Source organism: Apodemus sylvaticus, chromosome 3 (genome assembly GCF_947179515.1).
Source record: "Apodemus sylvaticus chromosome 3, mApoSyl1.1, whole genome shotgun sequence".
Lineage (NCBI taxonomy): Eukaryota > Metazoa > Chordata > Mammalia > Rodentia > Muridae > Apodemus > Apodemus sylvaticus.
In genome coordinates this window covers 32,975,363-32,998,373 of record NC_067474.1, presented here as the reverse complement: position 1 = coordinate 32,998,373, position 23,011 = coordinate 32,975,363, and the positions used below count along the sequence as shown (strand labels likewise).

Here is a 23,011-nt window from a genome sequence, read left to right as displayed (position 1 = left end):
ACTTGGAGAGATCTTGTATGGGCAAATGATAGTGAAATTCTAGCAGACTTATTCAATGTAAAGTAACTGTTAGAATGAAATAGTTGTTTTCTTCTGTGTCTACTGTAAATATCTGAATGAACTGTTATTTTGTAGAAGTACTTTGAGAATAATTCTAGAAAATAGTGATTGTTTTATGTAATTTACAAAGTTGTTTTCCTAAAGAAGCTTTACAGCCTTCACATCACCTGGTCTAAAGATCGTCCTTCACACTTTAAGTGTTTTACATTATTGAATACAGCAAACAGTGCACAATGAGGACTAAAGTGACAGAGGTGTGATGTCTTCCTTCATAAAACATATAGATTAGGAGCTTTGATGTGAGGAAATTGTTTTACCCCAAAAACAACTTTTGTGTAACAATCAATAAATATATGTCTGTGCTGCTGAAAAAAAAAAGAAAATTACAGTAATCTTAATTATACCATTGTTACTGTTCTTAATCACACATATATGTCAATAGGCATTAGGAAAGGATCAGACTGCTTTATCAACATTCATTGAGGTCTAACTTGGTGCTAGGGAGACCCCTCAGCGGTCAAGAGCACTTGCCACTCTTTCTAAAGACCTGACTTTGATTTCCAGCATCCATGTCAGAAAGCTCACAACTACCTCTAACTCCAGCTCCAGAGAATCTTCTGGTTTCCATGGCACTTGCATACATGTGCCATACATGTATACATACACACATACACATACACACATACAAAAGAAAAAACAATTATGCTCCCTGTATGGTGTTTCAAATGGCAATAAAGAACCTACATTAGCATTGCATTGAGTTATTTTGAAAGGAATCTTAATATTATTTAAACACATATGTAAAAATGATATTGATTTTATAATTGTTCATAGGCATGTATGATCAGGTAAAAAGGGTCCTGTACAGACAGAGACCATACTACAGAGGACATAGTGAAATAGTAAGTAGATTTTTAAACTCAGGATTTGTTCCTTTTGGGATATGGAAATGTAGGGCTTTATTACCCAGCATCAGCTATTCTTATTCTTGCTAATCCACATACCCATTATTTCTACTTTTCATAAAAGAAAGTCAAAATTACAAAAAAGAGTAACAGATATTCTAACTAAGTATAAGAATACAAATGAGAATTGTCTGAAGAACTAGCTGTTTCTCTGATAAGTCTCTTTAAAAACTGTTCTGGAAAAATGAAAACAGAGTGAAGAGAAAAATTCAAAATTAGTTTTTGAAATGTTTGACCTTTTCACAGTGATGTAAAGTTAATATAAATAAAAAGAATCCATCAGAATATACAATTCAGTCAGAAAAACCAGTTCTTAAATATTTTGACTGGAAACCAAGACCGCACAGTTCTACTGAAAAGCTCATACTGTGTGTTGTCAAAAGAAGAGGAGAGTGAGCAAAATATGGAAAGTAAATGATCACATTTATAGACATGAATTGGCTCCTAAGAAGGGAATTCACTTAGAAAGTATTTATTGACTATCTGTTCTCTTCCCCATACTATTTAGAGGAATGCAAATTGGAACAATCTATTAAAATGCAAAACAATTTCGAAAAAATAAAGCAAGGTCAGCAATGCTGAGGGAAAAAGCTATACATTGTTAATTGGATCGTACATGTGCTCATTGTTTTGAAAATTATCTGCTTATATACTTGAGGAATTACAGAAATGTTTCTACTTTCTGACCTACTTATTTCGCTTTGGGGAATAAACCTGAAAGAAATGAGTTCAAAGAACAATGAAGTAATTTTACAAAGATAACTCCAGCAGTGCTATTTTTAGTAATGACAGAGGCCACAGGGCTGCCTATGAATAGTCATGACCAAAATGAATAGGGTATTTGTACTGTCAAAAATTATGAACTTACTTATTTAACAACTATCTCTTTTTCTTTTTGCTTATGTAAGCATTGTTCCCCCTCTTGGTCCCCCCACAACCGAGTCCCTTCCCCATTCCCCATCCCCTTCTCCTCTGAGAGGTGGACACCTTTGGTCCTGCCAGATTAGTCCAGTCCTCTCCCCCGAGGTCAGACAGGCCATTGATGAAGACTGAGAAACCTGTCTGCTACATGTGTGCCCGTAGCCTTGTTCTACCCAGTGTATGCTCTTTGGTTTGCAGCTCAGGTTCTGAGAGCTCCCACAGGTCAAGGTTTGTTGACTCTAATAACTATTTCTTGATACACTTATAGATCGATCATTGTCTTAAAGGTTGAAGAAGAAATGTAAGCCAAACTACATGTGGTGTTTAATAAGACTTTGGGAGCCTGTGTAGTGTCTCTACAAACTAGAGAAATGCAATTTTTCTGGGAAAGGCAATCCCTGGGTAGAGATCTTAGGCAGAAGAGTGCCTTTTTTTGCAAGGTGAAAGCATGGACAGGACTGAGCATGGAAGCCAGGGCTCACAACACAGGAGGCTCCAGGAGTATGTGCTGGATTCTAGCTCTCCTAGCTCCTTAGGACTTCTGAGGTAAGGGACACATTGGGGCAGCTGTAGGTGGCTGTCCTGGTACTTCTGGTTGGAGGTGGTGATGAGGAAGTAGATAGTCAATGAACATCCATCTACAAAGACAAGTGGTCCAAAAAATGTGAATATAGTTTGACAAGAAATAAAGCAAGAAAACTTGGGAGGTTCTGGAAGACTCCAAACACAGAGCTGTGTAGAGAAGGAGGAGGGGCATGGTGGATGTGGATAGGAAGAATATGCAGGCAGAAGTAGCAAGGGGTAGCAAAAATTCAATGTAAGTAGACAGTGTGGCTCAGTCAAGGAACTGGAAGTGATTAGCAGAACATATGGATTTAACATGAAACCTGAAGGAGACAGGTAGTGCCAGGTCAGATGCTGCAAGATTTTTTAAAATAAGATCTCTGCACTTATTATTAAGAATAGCAGGGGCACATTTGGGCAGGAAGACACACATCTGAGCAGATCAGTGCTTTCCATAATCATTCAGCTGCAGATTAGAGGCCAAGTTTTGGAGAGTGTGGTTAGATGCCTAGTCAGATGTGAGGTGGTTTGGACTACCAAACTGGCAGCAGTATTGAAGGCCATATGTCAGATGTCAGTGATTTAAGGCACACTTAAGAGGAAAGATGAATAGGTCTTAGGTGTAGAATAGTCATGGAAGGTGAAGCACAAGGATATCAGGTACACCTTTTCTCTGTTTCCACTAAACCTTCAAATATTAAATTATAAAGGTTTGGGTATTATGTTAGATTCCTTCAGCTACTCTAATAAATTACTACCAAACAGCAGCCTACAACCACAAAAATTTACTTTACAAAGTAAGGTCAAACTTACAGTCAAAATTATGCCAGCTAGGCTGTGCTCTCTCTAATGACTCTACTGGAGTGATATTTCCTGTATATGCAATGCGTATGCATTTCTTGCCTGTGATTGCATGGCTCCAGTTCCTGCCAGAGTCTTAAGACTGTCTCTCTTCCTGTCTTTTATAAAGACATTTGTTGATGGATTGGAGACTGTCTTAGATATGGTTTCTATCAATATGATGAAAAACCATGACCAAAGCAACTTGAGGAGGAAGGGTTTATTTGGCTTATACTTACATATCATAATCCATTACTGAAGGAAGTCGAGGTAGAGCTTAAGCAGGGGAGGAACATGGAGGCAGGAGCTGATGCAGAGGCCATGGAGGAGTGCTGCTTACTGGCTTGCTCTGCCTGCTCTCTAATAGAACCTAGGACCATCATCCCAGGGATGGCACCACTTCTAATGGTCTAGGACCTCCCACATCAATTACTAATTAAGAAAATTTCACATAGGCTTGCCTATAGCCTGATTTTTGTTGAGGCGTTTACTCAACTGTAGCTCCCTCCTGTCCAGTGATGACAGCTTCTGTCAAGTTGACATAAAACTAGTCAGGACAGAGACGCTTTCAGATATAGGATAATCTCTCTCTCTCTCTCTCTCTCTCTCTCTCTCTCTCTCTCTCTCACTCTCCCCTCTCCCTTTTCTCCCTCCTCTCTCTCTTCTCTCCCTCTCCCTTTTCTCCCTCCTCTCTTTCTCCTCTCTGTCTCTCTCTTCCTCTCTCTCCCTCTCTCCCTCTTGTCTCTCTCCTCTCCCCTCCCCCTCTCTCCCTCTCTCCCTTTCTCTCTCCCTTTCTCTCTCCCTTTCTCTCTCCTTTTCTCTCTCTTTTTTCTTTCTTTCTTTCTTTCTCTCTCTCTCTCTCTCTCTCTCTTCCTTCCTTCCTTCCTTCCTTTCTTTCTTTCTTTCTTTCTTTCTTTCTTTCTTTCTTTCTTTCTTTCTTTCTTTCTTTCTTTCTTTCTTTCTTTCTTTCTTTCTTTCTTTCTTTCTTTCTTTCTTTCTTTCTTTCTTTCTTTCCAAACAGTCTTTGTATTAAATAGCCCTATCTTTCCTGGAACTCACTATCTAGACAAGAACTTATAGAGATCTCCCTCCCTTTGTTCTCAGATACTGAGATTAATATAATACCCCACTGTGCCCAGCAAGCTCCTCATCTCTAGGCTATCTTCAAATACTCCTTTTCCAAATAAGGACACACTCAAATATTTTGAGGATTTGCACATGGACATACTTTATGGCAGTAACCCTATACCCACTATAACTGCCAGGTGACTGCCCCTTTTCTACCCCACATTAGGAACTGCAGGACTGACCAATTTCACACATAATTGTTTCCAAATATTGCTGAAGAGTAGTGAAAGTCCTGTCTTCAGCCCTTGGTAGTTTGGATCCCAGATGTCCCCAGAGATCCACACAAAAAAGGCTTGACTTCCAGAGGGCCATTATGGGGTCCTGTAGAAATTTTAAGAGGCAGCAGGACAGATGCCTTCAGATTGTTAGGGTTGTGGTTTTGAAGGGGATTTCAGACTGTAATCCCTTCCTTTTCTTTTTTCTTTTTCCTTTGACCTTGGCCACAATGTAAATAATGTTGCTTTGCTACATGATCCTGAGATGCTGTGCTGTCATAGCAACAGGGCTAATTGGTCATGGAGCAGAACTCCCAAACCATGAGCCTAAGAAAACCTTTTCTTGTTATAAGTTAATTACCTCTGCCATTGTGAAAGTGAAGTATTAGTTAACACAAAGTCTAGCCTCAAACACTTGCCAGATCTGAAAGACATACTGGCCCTGCGTTGTACTTGTATTTCGTACCCTCCTGTGAATAATCTTATAGTTGAACATGAACATTTGATCACTTGATTGGAGCTGTCACTATCTTTAATACAGGCAGGATACAAATAAAACTATTATGTATAATTTAACTGTAGTTGTTGGTAATGCAGATATGAATAACTACTAGTATTTACATGATAATGATATACAGTCTCTTGAAAAACCTGTATAAACAAATTAACTATAAATTAGTAGTAGTTGTTGTAAATAATGCAATGGAATACCATGAAAGCAAAGAATAAGGAGCCACTAGCAGTTTGCGGTTGATGTAAAGATGGTTTTAAAGAGAGAGCACTTGAATCAGTTCTTAAAGTATGAGTGGTATGAAGTGTGAGTTTCTGCACGTGTGAGAAAAAGAATAGAATCAGGACAGGGCTTGCTCTTTTCTTCCTCTGTCTTCCATCTCTTCCCTTTCCTCCTTTTGCTCCTTTTCCTCCACCTGTTCCTTCTCTTCCTCCTCCTTCTCCTCCTCCTCTTTCTGCTCCTCCTCCTTTCTTCCTCCTCTTCCTCTTCTTCTTCTTCTTTAGAATAAGGTGTTAGTACTTTCTGGGTGTTAATTGGGAATGTGGTCTGGATGTCTCCATGACAGGCTATACACCTATATTTTAGCTGTGCATGTTTGCATTAATATATAATGCCCTTGAAATCTCTTCACCATTTTCTTATGTTTTTTTATAAGAACAAAAGTCTGTAAAAAGCTACGTGACAGTGCTAGATTTAGCTCATTTTAACAAAGGTCACAGCATTTCTGAGTAGTAAACACTATTACAAGATCTTTCCAGTGTCGGGATGTTTGGCAGACATGTCTCCATTTGGAAAAAATGACTGGAGCCCAGGGCTGGGAGACAGATGTGGATCTGCGCAGTCCATGAGCATCTGGGAATGGCAAGCACATCCTTTTTTTTTTCTTTTCTTTTTCTTTTTTCAGCTACAGCCAAGAAGTGAATTAAGGCAAAGACCTCTTCTTTGCTTGAGTAAGAAGACTGTTGCAAGTTTAGAGAATGAGGGCCCTATTGTTTCAAACCAAATTGGAAAGAGAGGATTTACTTAAAGTCCTGAAGTTGGGGGGTGCAGGTTCCCTTTTAGTGCTAACTCAGCAACACCTGCATTCTATTCTTAAGCTGTTTCCTCCTGCGGTGATAATATCAGCAATTAATGTACTTATATTTATAGGCCTTCCTTTTCAGGGAATAAATCCCTTGGAAAGGTCAGCTAATTAATTTCTGTAATGTTTCAGAGTAGATTTGTTGTATATTTTATAATCTAGATAATAACAGAGATGATTCAATCACAGAAATATTAAATTACTTTAGAAAGCACTTCCCATGAGGAGATAACAGGAAACAGACTAATAATACAGGTCTTGTTCATTCTAAGAAGTTTTTTCTACCAGTACTCCAGTACAGGTGAATGGTGTTCCCATCTATTTGTTAAGAAGGAGGAAGATATTTAAAAACAGAGCAATTGTACTAACAGAAAAAGTAACACGCTTCAACATTCTAAGGAAACTCTTATGCTAATATGAAGTCAGTTTGTATCTCTGAAAGCTCATGTAACTTCTAAACTGTTGTGAAGTCGGATTAGTCAAACGCCTTCTGTAGTCTGATGAGATAGATCTCTGAACACTTAACCACAAGGACTTGGGTTGGAGGTGTTTATTTTTTTGTCATTAATAGTTGTTCTTATTCTGGTCGAGATACTTGGTAATTGGGGATGGAGAAATAACTCAGTGCTTAGGAGCACTGGTTGTTCTTCCAGAGGACCTGGGTTCAGTTCCCAACACCCCCATGACAGCTCATAACTCTCTGTAACTACAGTTCCAGGGGATCCAACACAATCACACAGACATACATGCAGGTAAAACAATGCCTATAAAATTAAAAGTAACTGAAAGAAAGTAAAAAGGAAAAATATTGGTAATTTGAAATAACAATCTTCTCAATGTAAAAAATATTAATAGCTCTTGTAAAAAAATATTAATAGCTCTTGTCAGTGCGTTGTTCTGCCTTTAAGCATTAGCTTTGTTGTTCAAGACACAGTCATCTTCTACTGCAATCACTGCAGCTTAGGTGCACCCGGTTTTCTCTGATATATCCTCACCCCCTCTTGTCTCCATTGGAGTAGTCTTTTAAAATCATACAATTTGTACAGTTCTTTTCTTAAGCCCTTCACTGATACCCATTCATATTGAGACCAACACACTTATGTCCATACTGCTCTGAATCTGTCTGATCTTGTTTAACACTGGAAACTAAGCATGGCTAGGTTAGTACTGAGATGGGAGAATAAAATAAACATTTCTTTTCTTTTCTAATTTTTTTATTTATTAATAATTCCATTTGTCACTTGCTGGTTCTTTCCTACGATGGTCTAAAAGCCCTAACCAAACTGGCCCTTGATAAGTCTTTGGAAAATTGAAACATGATATGCACTAATACTTCCATGCATTATTGCATTTAATCATCCTGCAACATGTACTCCTATGTCCACTGTTTACCAGCTCTGATGATTTACCTATCCCTAGACCAGATGAGTTTGTTCTATATTTAGACTTTTGCCTATTTCTAAATGGCTCCATATTTCTTTACTGCCTTAAAACTCAGTGCAAATATTTTATGATGAGTGTTCATCCTTAACTACTGGATCTATAGTAGCATCCCCTGTCAGTTTCTTACAATCTTGTGCATTCATAAGACACCACAGTGTGAACTCACCCAATTAGTTCATTGTGTAACTATTCTGTTTCTTCCTATTTGACCATAAACTTAGTGAAGGCCAAATTTATCTATTCTTTTTAGAGCTCTTTCCCAGAGTTTTGAGGGATACTTCACAATCTAGCATGTGCTAGGCACTTAGTAAACACTTTTGGATGAATAATGAATAAATTTAAGCACAATAATCCATGGGAATGTTAGTGTATATCGTGTTTAAATTTGCTTATTATATTCTTGAACCTGAGGACTGCTCTATTCTATTCATTCTGTTCTGTTCTGCTCTGTTCTGTTCTTATATTCTCCTGACCAGTAGGAAATAAAGATAACAATAGCTGATACTTCTTGAGTAAAAATTAAATGAGAGTCACAAAATATTTTAAAGAAATTAAGCTAATTTACCAGCCTCTTTGATACACGCTATTGTAACTCTAATTGTTAAGATGTTGAAACTGAAGAAGAATAGGGGTCAAGTAAAAAGCAAAGACAACAGGTAAACTGAGGCAGCATGGTTCCCACTCACAATCACATTACTAACCTACTCAAAGCCACTTCTTTTCTAACAATTTGATAACACTACTACTCTTTCTTCTTTCTATTCATTTAAGAATGTGCATATTAATCCACCTTATATTGAGCATCAGTTACAAGTTAGGTACTGAGCTAGGTTCTAGTACTAAAGAACATAACCACTTGCTCTTTTTTGTTTTTGTTTTTGTTTTGTGAGGGGGAAGGATAAAAAAATGAATGAAATATGGACAACCTTAATTTTCCAATGCTCGTAGCAAAATATCAGGCATTTGATAAGCTTGAGTAGAAATTTATGTTATTTATAACCTACAGTTGTTGTTTTATGACAAATAATGGGCTTAGACATATTTACAAGGTGTCTTTAAGATACCTTATTTCTCCAAACACTGCTCCAGCTTTCAGAGTAACCAGAACTTGAACACCATCGGGTCCTCCAAGAACTTGGACTTCTCCATGCTTGATGATGTACATTTCTTTTCCAATTTCTCCCTAAATGCCATACAGAAGAAAGAGAACTATAGTCATTTAAAAAAATGGTTATAACCCACATGAAGAAATATAAGGTGTTCTTGAAGAGCAAATACAAATAAAGAAAGCAGGGAATATCATTATAAAAGTAATTATTTTGGACCTGAGGTCATTTTGAAATGTTGTTAGACATAGCACATAAAGCAAAATGACTGGAAAGACAGCACTTCTCACCACATGAGCCCTGTAAACCATGAGTTCCAGGACAGCCAAGGTTGCACAGAGAAAACCTGTCTTGAAAAATCCACCCCCCAAACAAAACAAAACAAAACAAAACAAAACAAAACAAAACAAAACAAAACAAAACAAAACAATACCAATAACATGAGAAGACAGACAGGTCAGTATATTATCTGTATATTATTTCAGGAGTGGGTATGGGCAAAGAACATAACTGCTCACATGGATGGCTCAGTTTCCTGACTTTGTTTTCCACTGCTCTGGTCTAAAGAAGGTGCTTTGTGTAACAACAGAGTCTGAGTGTCAGCCATTAAAGTTAAACCTATCTTATGCCTCTGTCACTGAGGTGTGATCTAGGAAATGGGAGACTTTGAAGTGTTTATTCTATATTGTAACACCATGCCAGTGTAGTTCATCTCATTAAATTCTTGTTTGCATTTGGTGAATCTCAATGTCAGAGTAACAACTAAAAATTTACCTTTTGGAATGTTCATATAGTTATCAATTGATGATGCTATTTTGTACTCCCAAGGCAATATGGTTACTCAAATGTCAATAGAAAAAAATAAACTGGGGAAGTTCACAAGAACATAGATAGCTAATTTAAATATTTAATGTAAATACAATGATTTTTTTATATGTAGCTACTGCTTAAAGTAGCATCTGGGCTCTAGCTAAACATGTAGCTCTATGTCCTATCCCATTTAAGAAAACTGTAAACAGGCTGGGAAGCTGACTCAAGTGAATAAAGTGCTCTTTGTAAAGGATAAAGACTAGAGTTCAGATCTCCAGCACTCACATAAAAGCCAGACAGGCATGATGGCTTGGCTATAATCAGCCAGTTCAACAAGGAGAGACGAGAGGTTCCCTGAGCAACTTGGCTAACTAGGGAAGCTGAGCTGATTAGCTCCAAATTCACTAAGAGACTTTATTTTAGTAAATGAATGGAGAATAATGTAGGAAAAGACTTGATGTCAACCTTTGGTGCCCACACATACATATATACATTCAGACTTGCCTGCACACATGAAACCACACCCAGCAGCATGCAGACACACATAAATGTATGCCACACATATATATCTCTTCTCTGCTCTCCCAGCTTCCTCTCCCCCACCAAACCAACCTGAAACCAACACTGGACTGAAATTACAGATGGGCTTGTAGGGATATTTTATTCTTGTGTCTGTGGTTGACTAAAATGTATTTGTGTAATCCTTGAGATGTAGGACTGTTCCTGATTTGTTTAGTCTTTCACATGTATATTTTTGACACCATCACTATCTGTATTCTTTGCTATATAATAAAGACTAAGTTATAAGTATAGTGTTATATTAAATAATGTTAAATAATTTTCATCTCTATCCACTAAAAACATGCCACACAAGAATGTTACTGATATTTTAAGTCATGGCAGGTTGTTAAATTCTACAATCTGTTTGCTTGTTTGTTTGTTTGCTTGTTCACTTATCTATTTATTTAAGTGTGTGTGTGTGTGTGTGTGTGTGTGTGTGTGTGTGTGTGTAGGCCAGAAAAGGGTTTGAGTATCTTTGCTCTTTGTGGATTCCTTTGAAGCAAGGTCTCTTCCTGAACCTGGTGCTCAGGCTTTTCTCTTGTTCTTCTGGAAATCAAGAAGTCCAAGAAGTCCACTTGTATCCTCCTCCACTCAGGGCTGGAGATAATGACACGGTGCTGAAATCTGAACTCCAGTCCCCATGATTGCATAACAAACATTCTTAACTGTTAAGCCACTTCTTCAGCACAGGATGTTAAATTCTAAATAGGGCAGTTTGCACAACACTGTGCATTATTTGGGTAAGAGTCAAAATAAGCAGGGTTTAAATCATTTTCTGAGCTATTGCTGTGGTTTAAATATCTCACCCAAATTTCAATTGTGAAGAATTTAATCTTCACTCCATTATCTTGCCATATTTCTTTCTGCTCCCCTTCATCAGACCTGCTAGTCCAAAAGCACATAGGTGAGATTCCTTTCCCACATGCCTATTCCCTGCTCAGAGTTCTCTGGGGTACACCCAGCTGTCCTAAGCCACCTGCTCTCTCCCCTGGACCCTAATTCTCCCACTACTTCTCAGGCCACCATCATCAGATCTGCAGATCCAGAACCATACAGCCCAAGGATACCCATCAGAGCCCTGCCACACCAGGATCATTGAAGTTAGGCCCTGTTCCAACACCTACTCTAACAGAAACATCCAGGGACTAAAGCCATCCAGATAGTAAAAGGCCCTCTAAAGGACACAATCAACAACAAACCAGGGCAATATGATAAATTCAAATTTAAATAATATCAATCCAGCCCTGCAGACAATACAAGAAGGAAAACTCCAATCAAGAAAGCACAGAAAACACACACACACACACACACACACACACACACACACACACACACACAAACACAAACACACACACACCACCACCACCACCACCACCACCACCCAAATAACAGAAGTAAATTTTCCACATTTTCTCTATCCAATCCTCCGTTGAAAGACATCTGGGTTCTTTCCAGCTTCTGGCTATTATAAATAAGGCTGCTATGAACATAGCAGATCATGTATCCAGGTGTCTCCTGAGAGGCTTTGCCACAGTCTGACAAATACAGAGGTGGATGCTTGCAGCCAATCATTGGACTGAGCACAGGGACCCCAATGGAGGATTTAGAGAAAGAACTGAAGGAGCTGAAGGGGTTTGCAACCCCATAGGAAGAACTACAATATCAATCTATCAGACGCTACCCCTGAGTTCCCAGGAACTAAACCACCAACCAAAGAGTATACACATAGAGGGACCCATGGCTCCAGCTGCATATGTAGCAGAAGACAGCCTTGTTGGGCATCAAAGGGAGGAGAGGCCCTTGGTCCTGTGAAGGCTCAATGTCCCAGTGTAGGGGAATGCCAGGGTAGGGAGGCAGGAGTTTGTGGGTGGGTGGGAGATCACCCGCATAGAAGCATGGCAAGGGAGGAAGGGATGGGATAGTGGGGATTCAGGGGGGAAACCAGGAAAGGGGATAACATTTGAAATATAAATAAAGATAATAGCTAATAAAAAAATAACAGGAAGTAACAATCACTGATCATTAGTATCTCTGTTGCAAAAACAGGATTCATCATTCTGCTGCACACAAGAAACACCTCAGAAATAAAGGTAGATATTACCTCAGAGTAAAGAGCTGGGAAAGAATTTTCCAAGTAAAAGGACCAAAAAAGAAAGCTGGAATAGCCATTCTAATTTCTAATAAAATAGACCTTTAATTAAAATTAGTCAAAAGAGACAGAGGAGGACACTTCATACTCATCAGAGGAAAAATCTACCAAGATGATATCTCAATTCTGAACATCTATGCCCCAAACACAATGACACCCACACTCACTTGTGTAAGAAACATTGCTAAAGCTTGAATCTCACATCAAACCACACACATTAAGAGTGGGAGACTTCAACAACCCACTCTTACCAATTGACAGGTCATGTAGACAAACACTAAAGAGAGAAATAATGAAACTAACAGACATTTTGAATGAAATTGACCTAACACACATCTATAGATATTTTATCCATACATAAAAGTATATACATTTTTTTAAGCATCTCATGGATCCTTCTCCAAAATTGACCATCTAGTCACCTTGCCCAAAGCCAAAGTTTAAGTGGATCAAGGAACTCAACATAAAATCAGATATACTGAATCTAATAGAAGAGAAAGCAGGAAATAGCCACATTGGCACAGGGGAAATTTTCATGAACAGAAAATTATGGCTCAGGCTCTAAGATCAATTGATTAATTGCACATCATGAAACTGAAAAGCTTCGAAGGCAAAGGAAAAAAATCTTCACTAACCCTATATCCAATAGAGGGCTGATATCCAAAATATATAAAGGACTCAAGAAATAAGACTCCAAACGACCAAATAACCCAATTAAAAAATGGGGTACTGAACTAAACAGAGAATTGTCAACAGAGGAATCTGGAGTGTCCAAGAAACACTGAAAGAAATGTTTATGGGCACCAGGCATGGAGAGTGCTTTAATCTAGAACTAAAGTTATGGATAACTGTGAATCACGGGTGCTGGGAACTGAGTCCAGGTCCTGTGTAAGAGCAATAGGTCCTCATAACCACTGAGCCATCTCTCCAGCACTCCCCAGCACTCTTTAACTGGAATGATCATAGTCTATTGTGCTTCTTGGATAATGTTTTGTTTAATGTAGGGCATTCTGTAACCATTACTGAGGAATAACCAGCCTTTTGTGGAAAATGTGACATATTCTGATTTGACATGAATACAGACAACATTTATTTTCAGATTGAACAAATATCTTATGACAGGAAATCACCTTGATATTGCACCTGAAGCAAAAACTTTAAAGTATTAAATTGGACTTAAATAGTCCATGTAATAAAATGTTTATAGTACAAAAAAATAAAGGAAATGTTCAACATCCTTAGTCATCAAGGAAATGCAAATCAAAATCACTGTGAAATTTCATCTTACACCCATCAGAATGGTTAAGACAGCATATGTTGGTGAGGATGTGGAGCAAGGGGAACACTCCTCCATTCCTGGTGGGAGTGCCAACTTGTACAACCACTTTGGAAATCAATTTAGTGGTTTCTCATAAAACTGGGAATAATTCTACCTCAAGATCCATCTACACCATTCCTGGGCATATATCCAAAAATGCCCCACTATACTACAGAGACACTTATTCAACTATGTTCAAAACAGGAAAACACCTAGATGTCCCTCAGTTGAAGAATAGATAAGAAAGAACATATGATACATCTATTCAGTGAAATACTATTCAGCCATTAAAAATAAAGACATTATGAATTTTACAGGCAAATGGATGGGACTTGAGGATATCATACAGAGTGAGGTAACCTGGACCCCTCCTTAAAGAAACCATGCATGGTATGTACTCATATGTGTAGCCATACAATATATGATATCTACACTACACACCACAGACCCAAAGAAGCTAAACAAGAAGGTCCAAGTGAAGATGCTTGAATTTCACTTAGAATGAGGACTGAATCTACTTACTTAAAGGTAAGATGCAGATGGAGAGAAAACTCGGTGGGAGAGGAGATGGGTAGAGGACTAGGGGGTGCTTCAGGATCAAAGGTGTGGAGAGAAGGGGAGATGGCCAGATGGCTATGAGAATGAATATAAATCTGCAGCTGGCAGGGGTGGAAGGAGTAGGGGCCATCTCAAGAACATGGTAGAGATCTGGGATAGGAGAGGCTTCCAAGAATCGATAGGTGAGACCTTAGCTGAGACTCGCTGCAATGGAGATATGGAACTTGAAGAGGTCACCATATACAACCCACCTTCAAAAATTTTGACCCAAAATTTACCCTGCCTACAAGAAATGCAGGGATGGTGATGGAGCAGAAACTGAATAAATGGCCAACTAATAACTGGCCCAATGAGAGACCCATCCCATGGACAACCACCAATCCCTGACACTAGTAGTGATACTCTGTTGTGCTTGCAGGCAGGAGGAATGCAGCATGGCTGTCCCCTGATAGGCCCCCCTTCCAGTTAGGCTCCCCTCAGCAGCTGAGCCATACATTTGCAGAGACACACAGTGCGGCATTGGATGGAGCTTGGGGAGTCTTATGGAAGATTGGGGGAAGGACTGTGGACCCTGAAGGGGATCAATACTCCACTGGAAAACCAACAGAATCAACTAACCTGGACCCTTAGGTTCTTTAACCACCAACTAAGAGCATACACAGTTTGGTCCTAGGCCCACCAGATAGATGTAGCAGCTGTACAGCTTGATCTCTATGTGGATCCCAAACAACTGGAGTAGGAGGCTGTCCCTAAAGCTCTTGCCTGTCTGTGGAATCTGTTCTCCTAATGCAGCTGTCTGGCCTCAGTGTGAGAAGGACCTAACCTGTAGATACTCGATGTGCCAGGGTGATGGGATACTCAGGGGATGCCTCCACTATCTCAGAGAAGGGGAGGGAGTATGGGGGAGGAACTGTGAGAGGGGGGACTTGGAAGAGGATAGAAATTGGGTTGTAAATTGAATAAAAAAGAAAACATATCCACAGGTGGGTGGTATGTGTAGATGGAACCTATAGAAGATCATAGAGCCTCTGCTTTCACGAATGGGTTGGTTTACCACCAGAGAGGTTATTTCATAAAAATCAGATTTCTCTGAGAAGTTTGATTTACTTTTTCATGTGGTGCTGCACTATGCCACATCGTGACTCATTAAGAAAGCCCTTACCAAGGGTTGATAACATTATCTTGAACATTTTAGGCCATAAAAACTATGAAGTAAATAAACTTTTATCTTTCATAAATTGGCCAGTCTGTTGATATACTCATATACCCAACAGCAAAATGTACTTTCAATGGGCCAGAATATACTAAAGGCAGTTCAAAATTCAAATGCACTGATTATCGTTTATGCGCTCTCATGGTTGAGACAACGCCTCCTTTGTTTTAGTGAGTACAAAGCATGATGTATAAAAGGCAATCATTTATGAATAATGGAAATATAATTTAACTCTCTCAGAGATGTTCTAAAGTCCTTTGATACCTGGCGTTATTTTCTTGAACTTCAAATGCTTTACAACTATCTATCAGGTTGTAGTATATAATTATAAACTTTTACCTCTTAATTCATACCTGAAAAAACATATATATATGTATATATATATATCTACATACATACTGAACATTTATATGAAATGTAGGTTGAAGCAGAAATTATATATATATATATATATATATGGATTTTATTATAGTGACTTATATAACATCAATGCCAATAATATTTGCCTTTGTATAGTACTAAATTCATCAAAATTGGAGTTGGAGAGATGGAACAGCAGTTAATTTTTAGCTCCCACACCAGGTAGCTCACAACGGCGTGTGACTCTAGTTTTTGTGGCTCAAATGCCCTCTTTTGGTCTCTTTGAGCAGCTGCATACATATAGCATATATTCACATGCAGAAACACATGCACATGTAAACAAAAATAAATCTTAAAAAAAATCTTCAAGGCAGTGGATATTTGCCTAGCTCCTTGTTTTAAATCACACATGTGTTCTATCAAATGGAGCATACTACATTTTATCTGAAAAGCATTCTGTACACAGTACTTCATTTATTTCTTGCAAGTTGTCTTAATCAGGGCTTCTATTCCTGCACAAACATCATGACCAAGAAGCAAGTTGGGGAGGAAAGGGTTTATTCCGCTTACACTTCCACACAGCTGTTCATTACTGAATGAAGTCAGGACTGGAACTCAAGCAGGTCAGGAAGCAGGATCTGATGCAGAGGCCATGGGGGGATGTTTCTTACTGGCGTGCTTCCCCTGGCTTGCTCAGCTTGCTCTCTTATAGAACCCAAGACAACCAGCCCAGGGATGGCACCACCCACAAGGGGCCCTCCCCCCATCACTAATAGAGAAAATGCCCACAGATGGTTCATGTAGGCACTTCCCCAGCTGAAGCTCCTTTCTCTGTGATAACTCCAGTCTGTGTCAAGTTGACATACAAAAACAGTCAGCACACAAGTATACCAGTGAGAGGTATCATTTTAATTTCTCCTTTAAAAAACTTGCAAATAAAGGCTAAGCAAACTAAGTGTCTCAAGCAAAAATACAAGACTGGCATTAAAATCCCAGCACCTATGTCACCTGACATACATATAGATACTCTAAATCTAATAACACCTGAAGTACATACAGATACACTAAATCTAACAATAAACATGCTATCAAGACTGATATCTTCATAATGAATGAGATAATATGAACAATTCAAAAATAATGTAAGTCATTTGAAAATTAGTGACTTTTTTTTTATTCTAGGAAGTGATCATTAGGTTAGGGTCATATTCCTATTATAACTTTTTAAAGCATGAACTAATTTCAAGGAACCGGAATGATGTTTCAAAGGTAGTTATTACAACTGACTGGAAGTAGCAGTGCATGATGGGTACTAATTATTTCTTAATGATCATTTTGATAATTTCCCAAGGAGATCAGGCATAATCAACGAACCCAAACTTCCACTATGTCTTGCATATTTCTGGGTTAATTTAAGCCTTTTCTGCAAGCTTAATTAGCTTTCAGATGAAGTAGACATCACTCTAAGAGAATGGTGGCTGACAGCCTGTGCAAAACAAGACTGAATCTAACTTAGGACTGTTCCATGTGCTAATTTGGAGAAAGTGTTGAAAGGCAAGCACTTCAGGGAGAACAAGGTAACTCTGAGTGAGTATATATGTCAAAAGTATTAGGATTCTTGTGTTGCTGTTCCCAAGTCTAGTGAGAGGCATCCCAGCACTCAGAGTAACTCATCGGAGAAGAGAGATGATACAGTGTGGCTCCTGGACCATCAGCATCATGAAGAGCTCCTTGGTAGGCAAAAACTCCCAAATCCTACTGCAGAAACATTGCATGAAGATCTTTGGCAATTAAGTCCCCCAAATTCAAGCCTTGAAAGGCCCTGTGGGTACTTCCTGTAAAGTGACACAGCATCACATGAAAACTTCCAAGCAGCCTGGAAGCCTCACAAGCTCTCCCCAAGGGATTTAGAGTATCAGATCTCTGCATTGCTTCAGTTAGTTTGGTAATGTCTAATTGAACGTGACATGTTTTCCTTCCCCCTTCTCTGCAAATCTTGTGGAAATAGTAAATGTGTATCAAATTGAATTCAGCTACCTAAAGTTTGGTCAGGTAACAGCTTTTCTTTTCTGTCAACATCTAGCATCATGAAGTTCTTTACTTAGAAATAAATCAAACCCCAAAGCAGACCTAAAGACCAGTGGCTTGCAATCAGGTTGTTCTAGCAGCTGAAGGAGCAGGGCTGGTTATTGAGATAACTCTGACTTTATCTTCATATCAAATCAATCCAATATTAAATAATAAAGGTGAGGAAAGGAAAGACAGAGGAAAATGGAAGAATAGTCAGAACAATGCCTTTGCCTAGTACCTGTGCATAAATGTCTTTGCCTAGTACCTGTCCTAGAATATTCAAAACCACGTTTCGCTTATGAAAAAATAAGTTAACACTGTTTTAACATGTCTTATTATAGTTCTTGATATTCTGGCCGAAGACACAATTCCTTCCTATCTGCCTTGGATTAAGCTAGTTCTTTTCCATACTCAGGTAACACTAAGTTCACTTCAGTTTATTTCCCAAGACTTATTACAGCCCTCCTCAGGAAGTCTTCCAGCTGTTGCCCTTACTTTATGTCTTATAACATGTTTTTTTTTTTTTTCACACCGTCTTGGGATGAAGCGTGTGCTTCTTATCTACACTTATTTGTGAACTCCTCAAGGTCTCAAGTCATCTCCATTTTTTTTGTATTTCTTCTATTTTAAAATTTTATTTGCTTTTTAGAAAGCCATACAAATATATATTGCATGTTGAACATGTCCTACCACACCCTTCTACCTTTCCTTTTTATAGTCTTCTCATTTGTTAGTCTCCTTTGTTCTCCCAGCCATTTTTACTTCTACTTCAATATCACATAAATATATAATTTTATGTTCTATTTTTTAAATTTTGATTATTAGCTTTATCATTGAGTTAGTTTCTCTAGATATAAAATTCAGGATCTCATTCTCTCTCTCTCTCTCTCTCTCTCTCTCTCTCTCTCTCTCTCTCTCTCTCTCACTGGACAAGAACTTGCAGTGTAAATTAGGAGGCCTAGAACTCCCTAAACAGTTCCTGTTGACCTTGACCTTGTGGCACTGCTGAGAGTTGTAATTACAGACATATTCTTAATTATATTTAAGACATGTAATGATCAGAGCCTGGTGTGGTGACAAACACCTCCAATCCCAACACTTGAGAGGCACAGATAGGCAGATCTCTATGACTTGCAGGGTAACCTGGTTTATATAGTGGGTTCCAGGGCAGTCAGGACTACATAGTGAGACCCATTAATCTGTATAAAAAGACAGGCACAATATTTGGAAATAGTTATTATTTTTTCATGATGAATTTCATGTTTGTAATTTATGTTTTCTATTTAAGAAATAATGAACATGCAATACTTTTGTAGTAATCAAACTCACAGTAAATATTTAAAAATTATCATTGATTATTTTAATAGAACAGATAGCTTGCTGATGGCACAGAAAAGGCGAAAGCATGTGTCACATCTACATTTTATCCTTCATTAAAATATTTAAATTTGATGATGTATTGTGATTGGCAATTTACATTTATACAAAGAGCTTTTGAACTATCGACATGTCTATTTTATGATCTATTCAATAGAACCTATATTATCTTGTTCCATTTGAACTCCAAGCATTTATTGTCATCTTGTAGAATTAAGTATATGCCATAGTGTTTTATAATATGGAAGTCACTCTGGACAGATTTTATTTAAAAACATTATTGACCTATGTCCAAATTCTTCTAATGCATCATTAACTGTGCACTTGAAAATAGTATGCACTCACCTTTTTGCAGACAAAGTCACCAGGTAAATAAATAGTGGATTTCAATCTTAGCAGTAGGTCATAAATCATCTGCGTGTCACAGCCCTTGATAAGGAGAACAATAATTTTACAAACACAGCAAAGCAATAAAGATAGTTAATAGACACCTGTCTTCATCTTCAATTGCTAACTTACAGCAGTTGTGGACTTGCCTTGACTAAACTATAGAAAAATGATAGCATAGCAATATTAAGAACTCAGAACTCAATAAAGAAATACATGTGGAGTGAATTCTGTTTCTACCACCTATTATTATTCAATTGTGCTCTCATTCTTCTAAACTATATAATCATTATGAAAAAAGCACTCATAAATGAAACTGTACATGGTGCTTAATGATAGCTATTAATGATTATATTTAGACATGTTTGGATTAACATAATTCACAGTATTTGATAAGCAGCTTTCTTTTGTAAAACATAATGAATAAAAATTTTGATATTACTTAACTCTTTAAATTTATGTGTGTCATTCTTCTACAACATAATTATTTTCTTCATGAAGGTTGGAAAATACACATAAAAGCAGTATCTGCCATGTTTAAAGTATTGTGTGACCCTTTGCCTATTGGGTGACTATAAATACAACCTATTTGTTTCACCCAAGCTTATACCCTCTATGACTGTGACCTTCTTTTCTTGAAGATAGATTCTAAGACTTTTCTCATACAATATATCCTGATCATACTTTCCCCTACCTTCATTCTTTCCTCTTCTTTCCCACCTCCTGTCCACGTTGGATCCACTCCCTTTCTATCTCTCATCAGAGAATATTAGACTTCTAACAGATAACAACCAAACATGACAAAATAAAATACAATATGGCAAAGGAAAAACTATCATATTGAAGTTGGGCACAGCAACCCAACAGTCTTAAGAGCAGCTACATGAATCAGAGACCCGCTGGGCAGTGGTGGCACACATCCTTAATCCCAGCACTTGGGAGGCAGAGGCAGGCGGATTTCTGAGTTCGAGGCCAGCCTGGTCTACAGAGTGAGTTCCAGGACAGCCAGGGCTACATAGAGAAACCCTGTCTCGAAAAACCAAAAAAAAAAAAAAATAAATAAATAAAAAAAAAAGATTCAGAGACACAGTTGTTCTTAAAGTTGGGAATTGAATAGAAATACTAAGCTAATATCTATCTATCTATCTATCTATCTATCTATCTATCTATCTATCATCTATCTATCTATCTATCCACAGTCTGTTGCAGACCCCTGCAGGTCCTTTGCTTTCTGATCCAATCTTTGTGAGCTCATATGCACCTTGCTTGGTTGATTCAGAGTGTCCTGTTCTCCTGGTGTCCTCTAACTTTCCTAGCTCTTACACAATTTCTGCCAGTTTCACGGGATTCTCTGAGCTCAGAGGCGAGGGATTTGATCCAGATCTCCACTTTAGCCTCTGTATACTCTCTGGCTATGACTCTGCATCTGCGCCCCTGTGCAGATGGTTCTCTGATGATGACTGGATAAGGCAGGATAAATTATAGGTCAAAGTATTTGTGGCTGTTTTTATGTCTAGGTTTCTCTTTCAGTAGCCTGCACACTATCTTCCTGCACTAAAGAGACTAGAAATTAGGAGTAAAGGCTCCATGTGGGCCCCAGCTTGACGTCTCCATGTACAATGTGTTGTAAGGAGGTTGCCCTTGGTAATAGGGTTTCACTGTCAGTTTTTCAAGAGCAAAACCTGTTGTTTTAACAACATCCTGGGTTGTTTGGGGCTTTTCATGGATGTTCATGGTTCCATCTTGGTTAACAATTCAATTGAATGCAACCTAGGACCTCCACTGGAAACTTTATTACAAGAGATGGCCAGTTGAGATATTGTGTTCTCTATTTCTAGGAGTCTTCATATCACCTTCATAGATTCCAGGTAGTTTCCAGAGCACTGTTTTTGCGCCACCCCCTAAATTCTTCCCAGTTCCAGTCAAATCTCCCTGCACTCTATCCTTCCATCCAATCTCCCTTCCTCCCCACACTGATCTCTCCCAATCCCATCCCCAGTCATCCCCAGAACACCTGGAAGATCTATTCAATTTCCTCTTCCCAGGGATATTCATAAGACCCCCCCTCTCCTCTTTATCTAACCTCTCTGTATTTACAGATTGAAGCTTGATTATCATTTAATTAGTGCCTAATATCCACTTATCAGTGAGCACATATTTGCCTTTCAGTATCTGGGTTGCCTCACTCAGAATGATTTTTTTCTAGCTCTACACATTTGCTTGCAAATTTCATAAAGTTATTTTTTAAAATAGCTGAATAGTATTACATTGTATAAATGTACATTTTCCTTATCATTGATCTATTGAGGGGCATCTAGGCCATTTCTAGTTTCTGCTTATTATAAAAAAAAAAGCCTCAACTAACATGTGAGAAAGTATCTTTGTGGTAGGATGGAGCATCCTTTGGGTATATGCTCAAGAGTGCTAAACCTGGGTCTTGAGGGAAATCAATTCCCAATTTTCTGAGGGAATTCTATGTTGATTTCCCACAGTAGCTGTATAAGTTTGCACTCCTACTAGCAATGAAGAACTGTTCCCCTTGCTCCACATCCTCATCAGCATGAGCTGCCACTTGTGCTATTGGTCTTTACCATTCTGACAGCTGTAAATTGGAATCTCAAAGTAGTTTTGATTTGCATTTCCCTGATGGATTTTGAACATTAAAAATAAAATGTTTCTAAGCTATTTGAGATTCCTGTGTTGAGAATTCTCTGTTTAGATCTCTAAGCACCATTTTAAATTCGATTATTTGGGGGGTTTTGATATCTAATTTTTTGAGTTCTTTATATATTTTGGATACGAACCCTCTGTCATATGGGGAATTGGTGAAAATATTTTCCCATTTTGTAGGCTACTAGTTTTCTGATTGATGTTATCCTTTGCCTTACATATGCTTTTTAGTTTCATGAGGCCCACTGTTGATCTTAGTGCCTGAGCTACCAGTTTCCTGTGCAGAAAGTCATCTTCTGTGCAGTGTGTCTTCCTCACTTTCTCTTCTGCCAGGCTCAGTGACTCTGGTTTTATGTTGAGGTCTTTGATCCACCTGGACTTAAGTTTTGTGCAGAGTGAAAGATATGGTTTTGTTTGCAATCTTCTACATGTTCATCAGCCATTAGCTGAGCACCATTTGTTGAAGGTGCTTTCTTTGTTCCAGTGTATATTTCTAGTTTCTGTATTTAAAAAAAAAAGATGTCCATGTGGGTGTAGATTATGTCAGGGACTTTATCTTATTCCATTAATTACTTGTTTGTTTATATGCCAATACATGTGGTTTTCAATACTATACCTCTGGAGTAAAACTTAAAATAAAGAATGTTGATATTTCCAGCAGTTATTTTTATTAATATTCAGCTACTCTGAATTATTTCAGCTCT

The 23,011-nt window shown here is 38.2% G+C and overlaps 1 protein-coding gene across 1 annotated transcript in view; it reads right to left on the bottom strand.

Annotated features, from left to right (window-relative positions):
* Cngb3 (cyclic nucleotide gated channel subunit beta 3) overlaps positions 1–23,011 on the bottom strand; it is a 217,912-nt gene that overhangs the window by 18,760 nt on the left and 176,141 nt on the right. Inside the window, exons 14-15 of the mRNA XM_052175774.1 lie at positions 19,596–19,679; positions 8,793–8,911 (exon numbers count right to left, since the gene is read on the bottom strand). Coding sequence (XP_052031734.1) covers positions 8,793–8,911; positions 19,596–19,679 — 203 coding nt within the window. The remainder of the gene's footprint in view (positions 1–8,792; positions 8,912–19,595; positions 19,680–23,011) is intronic.